The sequence below is a fragment of the Nuphar pumila genome, chromosome 14 (assembly GCF_984573655.1).
Source record: "Nuphar pumila chromosome 14, dmNupPumi1.hap1.1, whole genome shotgun sequence".
NCBI classification, from domain to species: Eukaryota; Viridiplantae; Streptophyta; class Magnoliopsida; order Nymphaeales; family Nymphaeaceae; genus Nuphar; species Nuphar pumila.
In genome coordinates this window covers 11383146-11402391 of record NC_143262.1, presented here as the reverse complement: position 1 = coordinate 11402391, position 19246 = coordinate 11383146, and the positions used below count along the sequence as shown (strand labels likewise).

Genomic DNA, 19246 nt, shown 5'->3' with positions numbered 1-19246 from the left:
CAGCATCTGTATAAGCAATTAAATCAAGGGATGATGAAGAGCAAAGAAAAACTCCCTTAGTTATGGTGTTTTTAATATATCTGACAATTCTTAAGACTGCACTCATGTGCACAGTTGTAGGTGCATGTTGAAACTGACTGACGGAGTGAACTGCATGAGCTATGTCTGGCCGAGTGATGGATAAGTATGTCAGAGACCCAACGAGTTGACGGTAGGGAGTAGGATTCTCAAGAAGTGTCCCATCTTCCAGTCTCAGCTTTGCATTGATAACCTCAGAGGTTTCTGTCTTCTTATCATCCGAAATTCCAGACTTGGCACAGATGTCAGCAGCAAGTTTCATCTGAGAGAGGATGTACCCTCGAGGTGAATATGCAACTTCAATACCTAGAAAATATCTTAAGAAACCAAGGTCAGACATGTCAAAATTTTCTTTTAAAATTTTCTTAATATCATGGATTCCTTGCTCATCACTTCCAGTGATGATCATATCATCAACATATAGTAGTAGAATAACTACAGAGGACCCTGCACTTTTCACAAATAACGCAGTGTCAGTATAACATGAACGAAAATTTAAGCTAGTCATTACAGTACTAAATCTGTCATGCCAAGCTTTCGGAGCTTGTTTTAACCCATATAGTGCCTTTTTTAGTTTAAGAATTTTGTTTTTACCAATAGATACTCCTGGTGGAGGATCCATATAGACCTCTTCACTTAGTTCGCCATTAAGAAATGCGTTCTTAACATCCAATTGATAGATAGGTCATTTTTTAACGGATGCAACCGCAATAAGAGTCCTAACACTAGTCATTCTAGCTACGGGAGCAAAGGTTTCTTCATAGTCTATTCCGTACTCTTGAGCATATCCTTTGGCTACCAACCTAGCTTTATAACGTTCTAATGACCCATCACTTTTAGTTTTAATTTTGAAGACCCATCTACATCCAATAGACTTCTTTCCAGTGGGTAATGAGGTTATTTCCCAAGTTTTAGCCTTTTCAAGGGCACTAAGTTCAAGTTTCATGGCTTCAACCCATTGAGGAATGTTTTTGGCTTCATTATAGTGTGACGGTTCATGATAAGAGTGTAATGCAATTAGGCATGCCCTATATTTAGGTGTTAGGGACTCATAGAAAACAAACCTATTAGGAGGATTGGAGATCCGGCTAGATCTCCTTAAAGAGGTTTCTTCTATGTTGGAATTTTGAGAATATTTTTCTAAAGCGCTAATGGGAGTTTCTTGACCACGCCTAGCATAGGTTTGAATGGACCTATTTTCAACATCATTACTTGCATTTTCAACATTACTAAGAGGAGTATCCTCTAAATCATTAGGAACATTCTCTTCGTGAGGAGTCACATCTTCTTGAGAGAGAAGATCAAATAAGAAAGCATATTCGCTTTCATGAATATCTTTATTTTTCTCAAAACCGTTCTCATTTTCTAAAAATGTAACATCTTTGGATACATATAGTTTGTTGCTTTTGGGATCGAAGCACCTAAAACCCTTTTGATTTTCTTTGTATCCTAAGAACACACATTCGATAGCCTTGGGAGATAACTTATCTCTTTTATGTGTAAGGACAAAACACTTACACCCAAAAATTCTTAATCTATTAAAATCGGGTGTTCTTTCAAAAAGTTTTTCATATGGAGATATATTTTGTAGGGATGAGGATATCATTCTATTTATCAAATAAGTGGAGGTTAAGGCGGCTTCGGCCCAATAGCATTTTGGAATTTCTTTGGAAATAAGAAGAGTCCTAGTGGTTTCCAAGATGTGTCTATGCTTTCTTTCGGCTAGACCGTTTTGTTGGGGAGTCCTAGGACATGACCTTTGATGACAAATTCCATTGGTTTCCAAATATTCTTGAAATTCATTTGATAGATATTCTCCACCGGAGTCGGATCGAAGAATGGAGATATTAGTTGAAAATTGATTTTTGACAATCATATGAAATTTTTTAAAGAAGTTAAAAACTTCGGATTTTAGATTGAGAAAATAGATCCACACATATCGAGTGAAATCATCAATGAAAGTAACATAATATGAGTATCCTCCTTTTGATATGACCGGAGAAGGACCCCAAACATCCGAATGAACTAATTCAAAGGGTCTTTTTGACACAAATGTTCTCTTTGGAAATGGGGTGGATTTCATTTTTCCAAAAATACAACTCTTGCAAACAAAATGTTTCTCATTACAAAATTTCTTTCCAAAGGGAAAGGAGTACATTTTTGAGAAGCTTGGATGTCCAAGTCTTTGATGCCAAGTTTCTATATTTTTATCTTGGACATGATTACAAAATGAGTTAGTAGGAAGTTTCAAGTGGGTCATGTAGTAGAGATCTCCCCTCCTATGGCCTTGCCCAATCCGCTTCCCGGACTGGAGATCCTGTATAGAACAATCCTTGGTTGAGAAGGAGATTTCACATCCATGATCACATATTTGGGAGACCGATAAAAGATTTAAATTAAGTTGAGGTACTACTCTTACATTTGGCACAAAAAAATCTTTTGAAAAATCTAAGGTTCCAAAACTTTTAACTTGTAAAGAGGTACCATCGGCGGTGAAAACAAAAGAATTTTTGGAGTTGCTACGTACATTGGATAGTCCATTTTCAATAGGGGTCATATGAAAAGATGCTCCAGAGTCAAGGATCCAAGAAGGCGTACCTGGAGGAGAAGAAGAGGCAATGGCGGCTCCCGAAGTTGATGGCGACTTGAGTAGAATTTGTAGTGCTTCGGATAGTTGAGCAAGGGAGGACTCTTTCCCTTTCATTGTCTCCTCCTTTTGTGGGATTTCTTCAATAATAGCAACTTTACCTTTTGGAGGTTCATTTATCTTTGGACAATTAGGTCTTATATGACCCGGTTCTTGACAATGATGGCAAATGGCTTTCCTATAATTGCCATTATAGTTATTTTGCCTCCCAAAGTGTGGAGGCTTATATGCTTTCATATGATTGCCGGGTTTAGACACGGCAAGAACTTCATCTCCTCCTTTAATCATGCCAAGACGTGTTTTTTCTTGGCATATTTCGGCTATGGCATCTTCCAATGGAAGTGGTTTGGATCTATGAAGGAGGGAGGACCTAACTTGTTCATATTCAGGCCTAAGCCCATGTAAAAATTAGAAAAAGTGTTCTTTCTCCATTTGTTCTCTCCTCATTTCAACATCTTCACTTGATACCCATTTGGGTTCAAGAAGGGATAGCTCATCCCACAAAGGGCCAAGAGTGCTATAGAAATCTCTTACACTCATTTCACCTTGCTTAATGGTACGAATTTTTTCTTGGATGAAGAATTGACGAGCAAGGTCTTTTTGGGTATACATACCTTTCATAAAGAACCATGCTTCATTTGCTAGGCGGAATTTAGCAATGTTGGCGCAAATCTTTAACTCCACGTTGTTCATGAACTATGCAAGAATTTTTGCATGCTTACTTTCCCAATCTTCTACCTTGGATTGGTGATCTTCAATAGCTTTCATGCGAGCATTTCCTTCTAGAGCTTTTTCTTGATCACCATCAATTTTCGTAAGTTGAAGTTGAGGTTCCCTAATGGTGCCCATAACGTATCCCCAAAGCTTTTTACCTTTGAGGTTGTTCTCCATGGCGGCGGCCCACATCATGTAGTTAGTACCATTGAGCTTGAAGGAGAGATCAATCTTTTGTTCTCCTTCCATTATATAATCAAGAATGGAGGACAAACAAAGAGAGATAAAACAAGACAACTAGCAATATGAATCAAGAGCACAACCAAGGCTCTGATACCATGTAATGAAATATGCGGAAAAGAAATGTATGTCCTACAATGGACATTCACACATAGAAATCAAAGAACAAGTCCAAAAGAGGACATACACAAAAGCCAATAATGGCTAGAAAGCATAAAATCTTATAAATGCACAAAAGGGCTTGAAGAAGCCGCACCTTACAAAGGGGGAGACCCCACTTATTTATAGGCAAGAGAGGAGTGAGGGAGAGTTAGAGAAAAGCAAGAGAGAGGGACCATTGGGAGTCCCAACAAGGAGTCGTTGGGCTCCCAACGGTCACAATTGTGACCGTTGGGGGCCCAACGACTCTTTGTTGGGGCCCCCAATGGCTGTGCATTAAATGCACAAAAAGAAATAAAAAAAGACAAAAAAGAAAAAGGAAAAAATAGAAAAAGAAAAAGGAAAAAAGAAGAAAAGAAAAAAGTCTAAAATGCCCCTATTGGGCGAGATTACAAAACTACCCCTTATCGGGTAGTGAATGAGAACTATATTATATATATATATATATAAATATAGGTATTACATATATTTTAACAATTATTACTCTGTCAAATTTCCTACAAACTAGACCTAGCCTAGCTGATCCACCTAGCCTACTTGGGCCAGCTGACTAGCCTAGTGTGAACCTACTTTGAACCCAGTTTAGGAACCCAGATCCCCTGTGTCTCACACTACCTCTTGGAACCCACTCCCATTTGTGTTGCTCGTGTTCCCGCCCTCATTGATCATAGGAGCTACCCATAGCCCAAGGTGAGATTCAGTACCTTGTTTATATATTTCATCCATTTCTTTTATTTTTATAAGTTTGGATTTGTCTAACATTTGCATATTTGTCGTCTTTTATGTCTTTTTCGAGTTTTGGTGGCTCATGTTAGAATTTATAGAATCTGATATTCAATCACATAAAGAGAGAGAATGAGAGGGAGAAAATATGCCGCTGAAGAGAGCCAAGATTCCTCACACAGGAATCGGCGCACCAGACTTCACATTATATATTTGCTTAATACAAGGATTAGGGTACCAAAATACCCTTTTACAACTGATCTAAATTACAATCTAGCCATTAATGAATATGTGGTGAATAATGAACATGGATTGGATCTGGATCCGACCCAAAATATGAAAGATGACTTTTTTTCACCCTCCAACTTGTAAATGGTTTTGAACCATGAACAACTTGCCTTTTAACATCCAAAATCTATCTTTTGTCAGTCCCTTTGTAAACAAGTCAGCAACTTGATCAGTAGTCTGGACAAACTTAGGTTCAATCTCCTTCTCTTCAACCTTCTGTCTTACAAAATGTTTATCTATTTCAATATGCTTGGCACGGCTATAATAAATGGGATTAAAAGACATGATGATGGCGCTTTGATTGTCACATAAGAGAAGAGATTGGGAGACCAATTCTCCTACTTCTGTCAACAAGTGTCTAATCCATGTTGCCTCGATTATGGCAGCTGCCATTGATCTATATTCAACTTTTGTGCTAGACATGGCAATGGCCTTTTGTTTCCTACTACTCCAGGAAACTAGGTTTATACCAATGAAAACACAATAGCCTGAGACCAACCTGTGTTCATCTGGATCTCCTGCCCAGTTTGCATCCATGTAAACAACAAGTTCATATGCATGTGGTCCATTCATCCTCGTTCTATACACAAGACCATCTCTGATAGTTTCCTTCAAATACCGAAGAATACGCTTAACAACTTTCATATGCCTAACATGCGGCTCATGCATAAACTGAGACACCTAATTAACTGAGTAAACAATATCAGGCCGAGTGAAAGTGAGATATTGCAGCATCCCTATTATACTGTGATATCCTGTAGGATCCTCGTACAACTCTCCATCTTGGGAACTGAGTTTCTGATGAAGAACACTTGGTGTGCCTAAAGGTTTGCAATCTTTTATACCTGCCTTACTGAGAATATCAATGGTATACTTATGTTGGGTGAGAGTCATTCCTTCAGTAGTCCTGTCAACTTCAACTCTAAGAAAATATTGCAGTTTACCAAGATCCTTCATCTTAAATCTGTGATTCAGGAGCTCTTTGACCTGCTCAATATGATCATTAGAGTTACTTGTAATGCTAATGTCATCTACATATATCAATAACAGGGTAACTACATCTTGGCATTGGAATATAAACAGAGAGTGGTCAAGAAAAGATCGACTAAAACCATATTTTTGCACTTCAAAAGAGAAACTGTCAAACCAAGAGTGAGACGCATGCTTTAAACCATATATAGTTCTATTTAACCTGCACATGTATTCCTTAAAGTCTCCTTCTGCATATATAGTGGGTTGCTCCATGTACACTTCCTCTTTCAGATCTCCATGTAGAAATGTGTTTTTGACATCAAGTTGACTAATCATTCACTAATGCTCAATAGCTAATGATAATATAATTCTAATGGTGCCCATTTTCACAACCGGGCTGAAAGTCTCATCATAGTCTTGTCCTTGTTCCTCTATGAACCCCTTTGCAACAAGTCTCGCCTTGTATCGTTCAATAGTGTCATCCAGTGTGTACTTTATTTTATACACCCACTTAGACCCAATTACGTTTCTATCATGTGATCTGGGAACAATATCCCAAGTACCACATTCATAAAAGGCCTCCATTTTTTCATTCATGGCTTCGATCCATCTTTTGGAATTTACGGCTTGATAAAATGTTGTTGGTTGATCTTCCTTACCCAAAAAGGTTAAAAAGAGTTAGAAGTCCATTGATAAATTCTCATAACTGACTCATCTTTTAATCAGATGTCGAGAGTGAGTAGATCTTCTGACATCAAGGGTTGGAGTAGGGATAAAAGGAGAATTCATCTCCTAGTTAGAAGTGGGGGGTACCTCCTTTTCTCGCCGAGAATAAATGATGCATTTATACCTTTCGGGTGGCAAGAGTGGTTTAAATGTCATACTTTCCTGAGTAGCCTGTTTGGCATCAGACATGATTTCCTCGTTCCTTTGAATACCTTCTGAAGGACAAATATCATTAGTACTAGAAAAGAGTTCAGAATTCAACCAGGGGTGATAAACCTCAACTCCAGAAGAAGTGTTAACATGATGATCAAAGTTTAGTTCATCAAAAACAACATTTTGGGATATTTTGATATGCTTACTCACAGGATCATAGCATCTGTATAATTTATAATCATCTGCATATCCCACAAATTTGCACTTCAAGGCCTTGTCCTGAAACTTATGTCGCATTGAACAGTCAACATGAACATAACATACACAACCAAACACACGCAAATCATGATAATTTGGATGAACTCTATATAGAGAAAAGTAGGGCGATTTGTTTTCTAAAATAGTCATGGGTAATCAGTTTATCACATAAACTGCCGAATGAAAAGCTTCTGCCCAAAAAGTAACTGAAAGATTACTATCATACATCATGCTCATTGCACTCTCGACAATATGACGATGCTTCCGTTCAGCAATTTCATTCTATTGAGGTGTATGAGGACAAAACACCCGCCTACTTATTCCATTAGTTTGAATACAATCTGAAGGACAAATATCATCAGTACTAGAAAAGAGTTCAAAATTCAACCAGGGGTGATAAACCTCAACTCCAGAAAAAGTGTTAGCATGATGATCAAAGTTTAGTTCATCAAAAACAACATTTTTGGATATTTTAATGCCCTTACTCATAGGATCATAGCATTTGTATCATTTATAATCATCTGCATATCCCACAAATCTGCACTTGGCCTTGTTCTGAAACTTATGTTGCATTGAACAGTCAACATGAACATACCATACATAACCAAACACACGCAAATCATAATAATTTGGATGAACTCCATATAGAGAAAAGTAGGGTGATTTGTTTTCCAAAATAGTCATGGGTAATCGGTTTATCACATAAATTGTCGAATGGAAAGCTTTGGCCCAGAAAGTAACCAGAAGATTACTATCATACATCATGCTCATTACACTCTCTACAATATGACGATGCTTCTGTTCAACAATCTCATTCTATTGAGGTGTATGAGGGCAAAACACTTGCCTACATATTCTATTAGTTTGGAGGAAATTAATAAAGTCATTTGAAGAGAACTCACCCCCTCCATCACATTGGAAACAGAGAATATTTTCAGAAAAATGATTCTTAACAAGAGAATGAAAATTCTGAAACAACTTAAAGGTCTCAGATTTGTATTTCATAAAAAAAAAATCCATGTGTAACGAGAATAACTATCAACAAATATAAGATAATATCTAATTCCAGACAGAGGAAATTGGTGCAGGACCCCATACATCGGAACAAATAATTTTAAAATGTCTTGAAGCTATTTTATTAATAGAATAAAAGGGTAGGACACGACTCTTACACAAAAGACAACTAGAACACTTTTTATCATCGACACTTAATCAAAAACTTGAGTTGGGAATGAGACTGTACGAGACAAGCTTTTCAATAAAACGACTATTGCAATGACCTAGACGACCATGCCAAATATTTGGCTCAATACATTCAGAAACACTAAAGGCACTCTTAGGAAGCACTAAAAACTATGTCACACGGACTCGGCTAGGGGATCGATACACCTGCGTTGACACGTCCCGACACGGGTGCGGACACGAGTGCGGTTTCGAACACGGGGCGGACTCGGTCAACAGGTGTCGGACTCGGTCAACGCACCTGGGCCGAGTCTGTCCACTTTATAGACTCAGTCAACTTTGACCGAGTCTATATTCATCCATTTTTTAGAGCAAAAAACTAAAAAAAATTAATTTTTATATATTTTTTTAAAAATATATATATAGCCAGACTGTGTGCACAGTAGTCACATGGCCAGTGCTATCTTATTACTTTGATCGTTCCAAGTGCTATCTTATTAATTTATTGTTATATATATAATTATATATATTTAAAAAAAAAATTATATATATAGCCGAGTTCTCGTGTCCAAAATTTTTTAAATTGCGCTGCACCCGTGTTGCACCCGCACCCGCACCCGCACCCATGTGACTGTTAAAATGTATACTCAAAAACATTATTATAAGTATAAATATATATACTTATATACATAGAGATACGCATACATATGTTATATGTATACGTATCTCTATATATAAGTATATATATTTATACATTTTTCTCTTTTTACCCAAAAATGGTATTTTAGTCCTTTTACATTTTGCGCATATTCCATTTGGAATATGCTGTAATTTTTCCTTTATTTTTTAAATTCCTTTTATTTTTTATCTTTTCCTTTTTGTATTTCCAAAAAGGTGCATTGGGGGTCTCCCCAATAGAGTCGTTGGGGAGCCCCCAACGGTCACAATTGTGACCGTTGGGAGCTCCCCAACGACTCCTTTGGGGAGCCCCCTTGCACCTCTCCTTTCTTGTATAAATAGGGGTGTTCCCCCTTGTTGTAAGATAAGCTTGAGAGTCTCAAGCATTTGCTTTTATTTATGAAATACATGCATTATTGCATGTTTATTATTTATACGCTTTTTGCGTATTTTGTTCAAGTGTTGTGAGAGTGCTTTCGTGCACTTCTTTTATAAAGTATTTGTGCTTGTATGCGTATTGTCTCTTCGTAGACAATTTTACATGATATCAGAGCTCGGTTGGTGATTGAAGATCGTGGGATCCTCCTTTGTTTGAGTGCCTCGAAAACCGTGCCTTCGGATCTTTAGAGATTGAAGTGGTGGATCTTGCTTCTCAAATATTTTAGAAGGATCTTGTGCAAAGTAGAAGTTGAAACATTGTATTGGTACGTCTTTTTTCTCCTTCTCTTTACGCCTTAATGGGTGAGAAAGAGTCTCACTTTGCCCTTGGCTTCAAGTTGAATGGGTCCAACTATCAAATTTTGGGCCGGGAATATGGAAGCCCACATAAAAGGAAAAGGATTGTGAGGTTATGTGCAAGGAACCATTCCGGAACCGAAACCCAAGATAATCGTAATGGACGGAAGTGAAATCAAGATTCTTGAGGGAGAGGAAATGATCAAAGCTCTTGAAGAATACTCCAAGAAACACGACGAATGGGAAATGAAGAACTTCAAGATTCTTTCTTGGTTCTTCGCATCCGTCGAAACAAAGATTAATGCCAACATTATCAAATTCAAAAAAGCATCGAAAGCTTGGCATTATCTCGAGAAAATGTATACATCAAGAGATCTATCCCATAAGTATTACCTTCAAAAGAAGGCCCTCTCCCTTACTCAAGGTGAAATGTCTATTAGGGAATATTTTGCCGATCTTTCCTCTATTTGGGATGAGCTCTCTATGCTTGAACCAAAATGGAGTGGAGAGGCAATTGAACTCCGCCACAAGCAACTTGAAGAAGATCGTTTCTTCAATTTTTTGAATGGGTTGAGACCGAAATTTGAGCAAATAAGGTCATCACTTCTATCCCCATTTACTCCTCCCTCTCTTGAAGATGTTCTCACCAAATTAAGTGGTGAGGAGACTCGTATGAGTTTATGTAAACAAGGATCAAGTGTTCTTATGGTTCCTTGTAATCATGAAGAAAACAATGAGGTTAATGCCGTATCAAGACCTGGAAATAATGTAAAGACCTATCGTCCTCCTCATTTTAAATTCCAAAATCAAGGAGGAGATGGTGGACAAAGAGGAAAGAAGGACTATAGCAAGACTATATGTCATTTTTGTAAAGAACCGGGGCATATCAAGCCCGTGTGTCCCAAATGGAAGAAACTTTTCGCTATGGCCACCACCGGTGCACCACAAAAGGAAGAGGCATCATCAAGTGGGTCACTCTCGTTGAACCAAATAATGGAAGCCCTTCAACCTCTTCTCAAGGGAGCTACATCCGATGTCGCCGTGTCTACTTCTTCCACTCCAGGTAAAGTCTCTTGGCTTTTGGACTCAGGTGCATCTTTTCATGTCCCCAAACATGTTTTCACTTTCCGATTATTCAAAAAATGTTTCTCCATCCTTTGTTTCCACTGCGGATGGAACCTCTCTTGAAATTAAATGAATAGGTAATTTTGAAACTCAAGATTTTTTTATTCCAAAAATTAGATTTATACCTAAACTTAACTTAAATCTTCTCTCTGTTTCTCAACTCTCGGACCATGGTTGTGATATTAAATTTTCATGTGATAAATGTTTAATACAGGATCGCTTGTCCGGGAAATTGATTGGGGAAGGCTTTAGAAAAGGCGATTTATACTATATGGAATCTCTTCAAGTTCCAAAATCTTTTTGTAATGTTGCCCGAAACAAAGATATAAATGTGTGGCACAAAAGACTTGGTCATCCTAATATCACCAAGTTATCTTATTTGCATTTTGCAAAGGACCTATGTAAAAGTTCTTTTTCTTGTAATGACTGTATTCTCGGAAAAATGCAAAGTTTACCTTTTGAGCAAAGAACTATGTTCTCATCTAAACCCTTTGAAATTGTTCATTCCGATGTTTGGGGACCCGCACCTGTTGTCTCAAAAGGAGGTTTTTCTTATTATGTTATTTTTGTGAATGATTTCTCTAGATATTCATGGATCTTTTTTCTTAAATTCAAACATGAAGTTTTTTCGTGCTTTAGAACCTTCCATTCAATGATCAAGAATCAATTTAATAGTAACATAAAGATTTTTAGAAGTGATTCTGGAGGAGAATATTGTGAAAATCTCTATAAAAAAGGATTTTGTGTATAAACACAATACTAGAAACACAAAGTGTGCACAAAGGCATAAAAGGAGAACTCTCACAAGTGCACAAAGGCACGGATACAAATGCACAAAGGCATAAAAGGAGAACTCTCACAAGTGCACAAAGGCACAGATACAAATGCACAAACGTAAAAAAATATCAACTTCAATATGTTGGGTCCCAAAAGAGGGCTTTACAAAAGTGTAAGATACAAGGGGGTAACACCCCATATTTATAATACAAGGGAGAGAGGGAATGAGGGAGTGTTGGGCTCCCAACGGCTCTAAATAGAGCTGTTGGGAGTCCAACAGCTCTCTCTACTTTATGCTTTTTGACTTTGGTCAAAAAAGCATAAAGCCAAATAAGTCCAAAAACTAAACTAAAAAAGAAAAAGAAACCTAACCTAGTTAAATAAACTAACCTAATCCTAACTAAACTTAAAAGTAAACTAAAACTATGAGATTACATATTGAATTATGTTACATTATTTAACAAATATCTCTCCAACCAATTTAAAATATATCTTGAAGATCAAGGAATCATTCACCAAAGATCTTGTCCTAAAACCCCTCAACAGAATGGGTTGGCCGAAAGAAAACATAGGCATATCATTAAGACCACTAGAACCCTTCTTATTTCCGAAAACATCCTTAAAAATTTTTGGGCTGAAGCAGCTCTTGCTTCTGTTTATCTAATAAATCGCTTGCCTTCTAGAATATTAGGGAAAATATCCCCTTTTGAGATTTTATATAAACTCGAACCGGATTATAATAGGTTACGAGTCTTCGGGTGTAAGTGTTTCATACTTACGGATAAGAATGACAAACTCTCTCCCAAGGCTATCCCCTGCGCTTTTCTTGGATATTCTGAAACTCAAAAGGGATTTCGATACTATGATCTTCGAGAAGATAAGTTATATGTCTCTAGAAATGTAACTTTTTTGGAAAATGAAAGTGGATTTGAAAAAAATGTTTCTCAACAAGAAAATTTTGATTACTCCTTCCTTTTTGACTTATTGTCTAGTAATGATGATACATCTAGTGATGATGATGTATCATCAAACCATGATGAGAACATTGAGAGTAATGTCGAAGAGCATAACCAACAAGAAGGCAAGATTTCAAGTGATCCTATAACATACTCCCGTAGAAACCAAGACACCTTTAGAAGTGCTATTGGTCAATATAGTGAACTTGTTCCTGTTCTCGATCACCGAAGATCTGAGAGGAATAGGAGACCTCCCACTCGTTTTGTCTCCTTTGATTCTTTTTCACCCCGATATAGGGCTTGTCTCAGTGCCATTCATTCTTATTTTGAACCAAGAAATTTTGAAGAAGCAAAAAAATGTATAGAATGGCAAGAAGCTATGCAAAATGAACTTAATGCTCTTAAAAGGGCTGAAACTTGGGATTTTCAAACTCTACCCATAGGAAAGAAAACTATAGGTTGTCGATGGGTTTTTAAGGTTAAAACTAAGAGCGACGGATCCCTTGAAAGGTATAAGGCTCGCTTAGTTGCAAAAGAGTATGGGCAAGAGTATGGAATTGATTATGAAGAAACTTTTGCTCCTGTAGCCCGAATGGTTACAGTTAGATGTCTTATCACTATTGCATCTATTAAAAATTGGAATATCTTTCAAATGGATGTGAAAAATGCCTTTTTAAATGATGATCTTAATGAAGAAGTGTATATGGATGCTCCACCAGGCATGGAGATCCCTAAAGATAAAGTCCTTCGTCTTCGAAAGACCCTTTATGGTTTGAAACAGGCCCCCAAAGCCTGGTATGACAGATTTACCAGTGTAATGCTGGAAAATGGTTTCTCCTCATGTTATACTGACACTGCTCTATTTACTAGAAAATCTAAGGCAGGGATTGTAATATTATTACTATATGTTGATGACATGTTAATTACAGGTGATGATGTTCAAGGAGTCAAGGGTATTAAGTCCGTCTTGACTTCAAAATTTGAGATGTCAGACTTGGGTTTTCTAACATATTTTCTTAGAATTGAGGTTGCCTATTCGCAACGTGGTTATTTTTTATCTCAGTCTAAGCTTGCTTGTGAGATTATTGACAAATCAGGAATTTCTGATGACAAAGTATGCGAAACCCCTAAAGTTGTGGGAGCAAAAATGAAGATTGACGAAGGTGTTCCTCTAATCAATCCTACTCCTTACAGACAGTTGGTAGGTTCTTTAATGTATCTCAGCATTACTCGACCCGATTTGTCACATGCTATACACATCGCCAGTCAATTTCAGCATGCTCCTACAACCGTTCATATGAGTGTCGTGTTTCGCATCATCAGATATTTGAAGGGAACGGTGAATAAGGGAGTATTCTTATCCTCTTCTTCTGAATTAAAATTGCTTGCTTATACTGACTCAGATTGGGGAGGTGACCCTAGTAACCGTCACTCCACAACTAGTTTTTGTATTTTCTTAGGAGAATCTTTGATCTCGTGGCGATGTAAAAAGCAACAGAAGGTCTCCTTATCATCCACTGAAGCCGAATACAGAGCCATGGCATCTACCACCATGGAAATAGTGTGGATTCGACATCTTTTGGAAGATATGGGAGTAGTTGTCAAAGAACCAACAAAGCTTTGCTGTGACAATAAAAGTGCAATCTACATTGCCAAGAACCACACATTTCACGAGCGAACAAAGCATATAGAGATGGACTGCCATTATGTCAGGGAAGAATATTTAAAGAAGGTCATTGATCTACCATACGTGACGTCTGAGTATCAACTTGCGGACTTCTTCACAAAAGCTCTTTGTTCGCCTAGATTTCATTTCCTTCTTGACAAACTTGCGGTTATCACACCGTAAGTTTGAGGGGGGTGTTAAAATGTATACTCAAAAACATTATTGTAAGTATAAATATATATACTTATATACATAGAGATACGTATACATATGTTATATGTATATGTATCTCTATATATAAGTATATATATTTATACATTTTTCTCTTTTTACCCGAAAAGGGTATTTTAGTCCTTTTACATTTTTGCGCATATTCCATTTGGAATATGCTGTAATTTTTCCTTTATTTTTTAAATTCCTTTTATTTTTTATCTTTTCCTTTTTGTATTTCCAAAAAGGTGTATTGGGGGTCTCCCCAAAGGAGTCGTTGGGGAGCCCCCAACGGTCACAATTGTGACCGTTGGGAGCTCCCCAACGACTCCTTTGGGGAGCCCCCTTGCACCTCTCCTTTCTTGTATAAATAGGGGTGTTCCCCCTTGTTGTAAGATAAGCTTGAGAGTCTCAAGCATTTGCTTTTATTTATGAAATACATGCATTATTGCATGTTTATTATTTATACGCTTTTTGCGTATTTTGTTCAAGTGTTGTGAGAGTGCTTTCGTGCACTTCTTTTATAAAGTATTTGTGTTTGTATGTGTATTGTCTCTTCATATACAATTTTACAGTGACATAGACCGAAGAAGATGGTGAGATGAGCTTCAAGGTGGGATTAACAGGGCAAACACGAGTAGAAGGATTCTCTTGGAAGACGTACATATTGCCCTGTCGTTTTCCTTCAGCAAACGTTTCCCTCGTGTGAAGGTCCTTGACACGAACAGAAAAAGGAGTAAACTCAACAACTGAAGCATTAATATCATCAACAAGCTTAGAAACAGAAACAATGTTTTTCTTGATATTAGAAGCGTGAATGACATTCGAGAGACTGAGAGAGAATTTTGACATAAGAATAACAAAGTTTCCAATATGAGAAATAGAGTGGTGAGATCCATCCCCAGTGATAATACTACTTCTACCAACATAACGAACAAGAGTTGGGAGCTTACCAACATCACCAGTAACATGAGTCACTACTCTGGAATCAACATACCAAGTACCTTGATCATTCTGTTTTAGGTTTAATTCAGCTACGGCAGACAATAACTCCTTTACTTCTTCACTGGTCTTTGAATTATCTGTCCCTTTCCTTGTCTCTGTCGGCAGTAGTTTTCCTCTATTTTGAGGATTAAACCAGCAGTTAGCCTTGATATGTCCCCTTTTGTTGCATAGAAAATAGGTGAGAATTGTCCTTTGCCTCTGTGAATTAGGAGGTATGTTGGGTGTAAGTAATATTTCACGACCTCCTTGTCCATTCCTTCCTTAACCTCCCTTTCCTCGAAAATCATAACTTTCACGTTCTCACCCATAAGCAACCCCTGTGGCAAGCACATCTTGTGCTCCAACGTAAACATGAGTCTCTTCAGAAAATCCCTTTAAGGTCATCTCATATTGAAAAAGCTTGGCACGCAAATCTTCACATGTAGGTAAATCTGGTAGACACAATAAGTAACAATCATGTGATAATTGGGCCCTAGCCCACTCAAAGTTTGTTGCAGCATATCTTTGTCACTTACTGCACAACCCACAATGGTTAGTTGATCTGTAATAGTCTTCATTTTGTTCAAGTATTCCATGATAGTTATGAAAATCTTTTTCAATATTTGAAATTCTTTCTTTAAAAACATTATTCTGGCCTGAGAAACTTGCGAATATGTCTGAACCAGTTTGTCCCATAACTGCATAGCCGAACAGTCATCTGGAATTGCCACAAGCACTTCTTGTAACAATGTAGAAGTAATATAGGCAACCAACACCCAATCTCGCTTCATCCAGGTTACATACTCTGGATTTCTGACATATGTAACAGAAGATTTTTCCTTACCATTCTTGTCTTTCTGTGATATGAACTCTGAAGGAATTGGAATAGAGTCATTCAGATGTCCAGAAAAATCCTGACGATGATCTGCCTCTTCCAGGTTAAGAAATTAGAGTTGTTCAGCTTCTCATACACGAGTTGACTAAGAAAACTTGAGGAAAGGCCAGATTGGGAAGGAAATGAATCCATATTCCAAAGAGGGAGAAAATCGAAATTCAATAATGAATGAAAACAAAAGAAGAATGAATTCAGAACATGATTTTAGTTTCAAATAAATCTGTTGGATTCAGAATAGATTCAAAACAGAAATTTAATTTCAAATAAAATCTGCTGCCCCCCCCCCCTTTTTTTTTACTAACGATCTGTAAACCAGACCTTGCTATAAAATCTGATCTGAACAATGTTCAACCAAAATTGAGCATGTCACTTAGATAAGACGTTGCGTTTTTCGGAATCACGATGGGATAAAAAAAATCCAACAAAGAAATCAGCAAAGAAGAAGCTGAACTGGAAGATAAAGAAAAGGAAATTTAAGGAAAAACAGGTTTGACATGACCCTCTTTTGTTTTGGAATCATGCTTGGACCAAGATCTGATCTGACGTGATTTTTTTTTATTTTTATTATGAAATCATGTCTGGATTAGGAAAAGACATAAGAAAGAAAGAAAGAAGGATGTTGAGAAAAGATTTTGGCAAGAAAGAAGAGGAAAGAGAAAGTATTTCAGAAGAACAAAAAATGGCAAACAAGATTAGGGTTAAATGATATAAAATAACCCAAAGAAATAACAAAAAATGGGAAAGAAGTAAAGTCACGATTTCAAGAAAATATCGTGAACAAATCTGGGATTTAGAAATAGCCATACCGAGATCTGGTTTGGAATCAAAAGAAGAATGAAAGAAAGATTTGACAAAGACTTTAAGAGGAAGAAGTAGGGATAGAAACGAATGAAAATGGATTACCTTAGGAAGAGACAAGAATCTCGATTTTGATGATCATAAAGAAGTCACGATCTCCAAGACTGGATCTGTTGCTCTGATACCATGTTAAAATTCATAGAATCTAATATTCAATCACACGAAGAGAGAGAGAACTAGAGGGAGAAAATATGCTGCTGCAGAGAGCCAAGATTCCTCACACAGGAATCGACGCACCAGACTTCACATTACATATTTGCTTAATACAAGGATTAGGGTACCAAAATACCCTTTTACAACAGATCTAAATTACAATCTAGCCATTAATAAATATGCGGTGAATAATGAATATGGATTGGATCTGGATCCCAGATCCAGACCCAAAATATGAAAGATGACTTCTTTTCAGCTCCCACTACCAAACTCATTGTTTTTAGGATTTTGCATTGTGGCTATGCAAACAGTGACCCTCTCTCTCCCTACGGAAAGAGAGGGCAACTGATTCTATTTCAGTAGAAGAAGACTCCGTAGAAACCCTTGAGCGGAGTCTTCTTCCACTGCACACAAACACCTCCTTCTAGACATGCTACATCTCTCAAGGAATCTTGCATACATCCTTTATTGTCTTCCCATGCAGTACCTAGATGCTTGTATTATAATAACAAAGCTTTATCTCCATCTTCAACTTCCTTTTGTTTGTTTCCTATAATGTTTGAATCTGCCCTATAATGTTATCACTGATTCTATGCTCTCCTATGGCTTTCCTTTGTACCCCAAATTTCAAGAAGCAAAATCAACTTATCCTCCCTCTCCGCAACCCCCACGCCCCCCCCCCCCCCCCCCCCCCCCCCCCAACCCCCATCTTTTTATGAATAAAACTCAAAGATAGTAGGTTTTTCTTTTCTTTTATTTTCTTTTCTTTTCTTTTCTTTTCTTTTTTGAAATGCAAGCTGGGGTTAGGCAGACCCCTACCAGTTAAATAACTATACCATTGGGTTTTGAACCTGCAAAGTCCCAACACAAGGTGACGTGCACTAGCTGCTCTTACCAGACAAACGCAACCCCCGTTGGTGCTAGTAGTTTTTTCTACATCTAACATCGCCATGCTTCAAAAACATTATCTGATATTCTCGTCCATTTTGCTTCTCACTCCTCTATAATGTCTATACAAGTATGATGTTGCTAGAAAAACTGGTTTTGTGAGTGGACGAAGTTCAGGAGAACATCAATAACCAAGAAGTTTTTTCACTTCCCTCAGAAACTCTCATTGACATCATCACATGAATGAAAAGGTGGTAGTGGATGTCTAATTCATGCCTATATTCTACTTTCCTAAGGGTAATGAGCCTTTTTATCACTCTCGTACTATATATTTTTGTTAAGAAAATGCTGGCCACTTAAAAATTTTAAGTGGGCTTTAGTGTACACTACAATTAATAGGGTACCAATGTAATTTGGAATAACTAAATGCTGATAAACTTGCATATTTTATCTGCTAATGTTGGTGTTTCTCTGGTAAATCTTATACATGACATTTGCATCAAAGGTCTTTCAGGGTGAGAATTGAGCTCTTACAGGGTGATTTGTAATTTCAGGGTGAGAAAGATCTTTGATACAAATTTCAGGCTGATTTGTAATTTCATTGTGGGGGTCAAATTATCAATAGGATACAGGACAAATTATCGACAGGAGGGAGGCAAGATATGTCCTAGCAGTTTACAAGACAGCAACATTGTCCTGTAAAAGAACATTTTGCACTATGTTCTTTTCGCTACATTCAAAAAACACATTTGGGGACTTTAGAATTCTACAGTGAATAAAATATTCAACATTGAAGCTAGGCACTGTGTAGGCTAAGTAAATCGATATGGCAAAAAGAAAAAAAGATCCGAAGGGCATTAAACCAACCTGCATTGCGAGCAGGACCTTTTGAACTTCACCAAGCTCCTTCTCAAGAATGTCTTCTTGAACTGTAAGTGCTAGTGTAGCTTCAGAGTTCTTCTGAACCAATGCTGCTGTCTGCGTGTATAAGTAAACTTTCCATAAATTACCTAATTATTCACCATTTGATAAATAAGAACAATATTACACGTACTAAATAAAGCACAACAGGGAATAATAGTATGAAACACAAGAACAACTTATCTAACGCGATAACCATTTTGTCTGGATTAACTTTTTCTACATGAACACCAGATACACAATTTTGGTTCTTTTTTTTC

At 37.3% G+C, this 19246-nt stretch overlaps 1 protein-coding gene across 1 annotated transcript in view; it reads right to left on the bottom strand.

The window, feature by feature from the left end:
- Nucleotides 1-19246, bottom strand: part of LOC149816377 (uncharacterized) — a 29972-nt gene that overhangs the window by 9236 nt on the left and 1490 nt on the right. The window contains exon 4 of the mRNA XM_089988216.1: nucleotides 18933-19043. Coding sequence (XP_089844342.1) covers nucleotides 18933-19043 — 111 coding nt within the window. The remainder of the gene's footprint in view (nucleotides 1-18932; nucleotides 19044-19246) is intronic.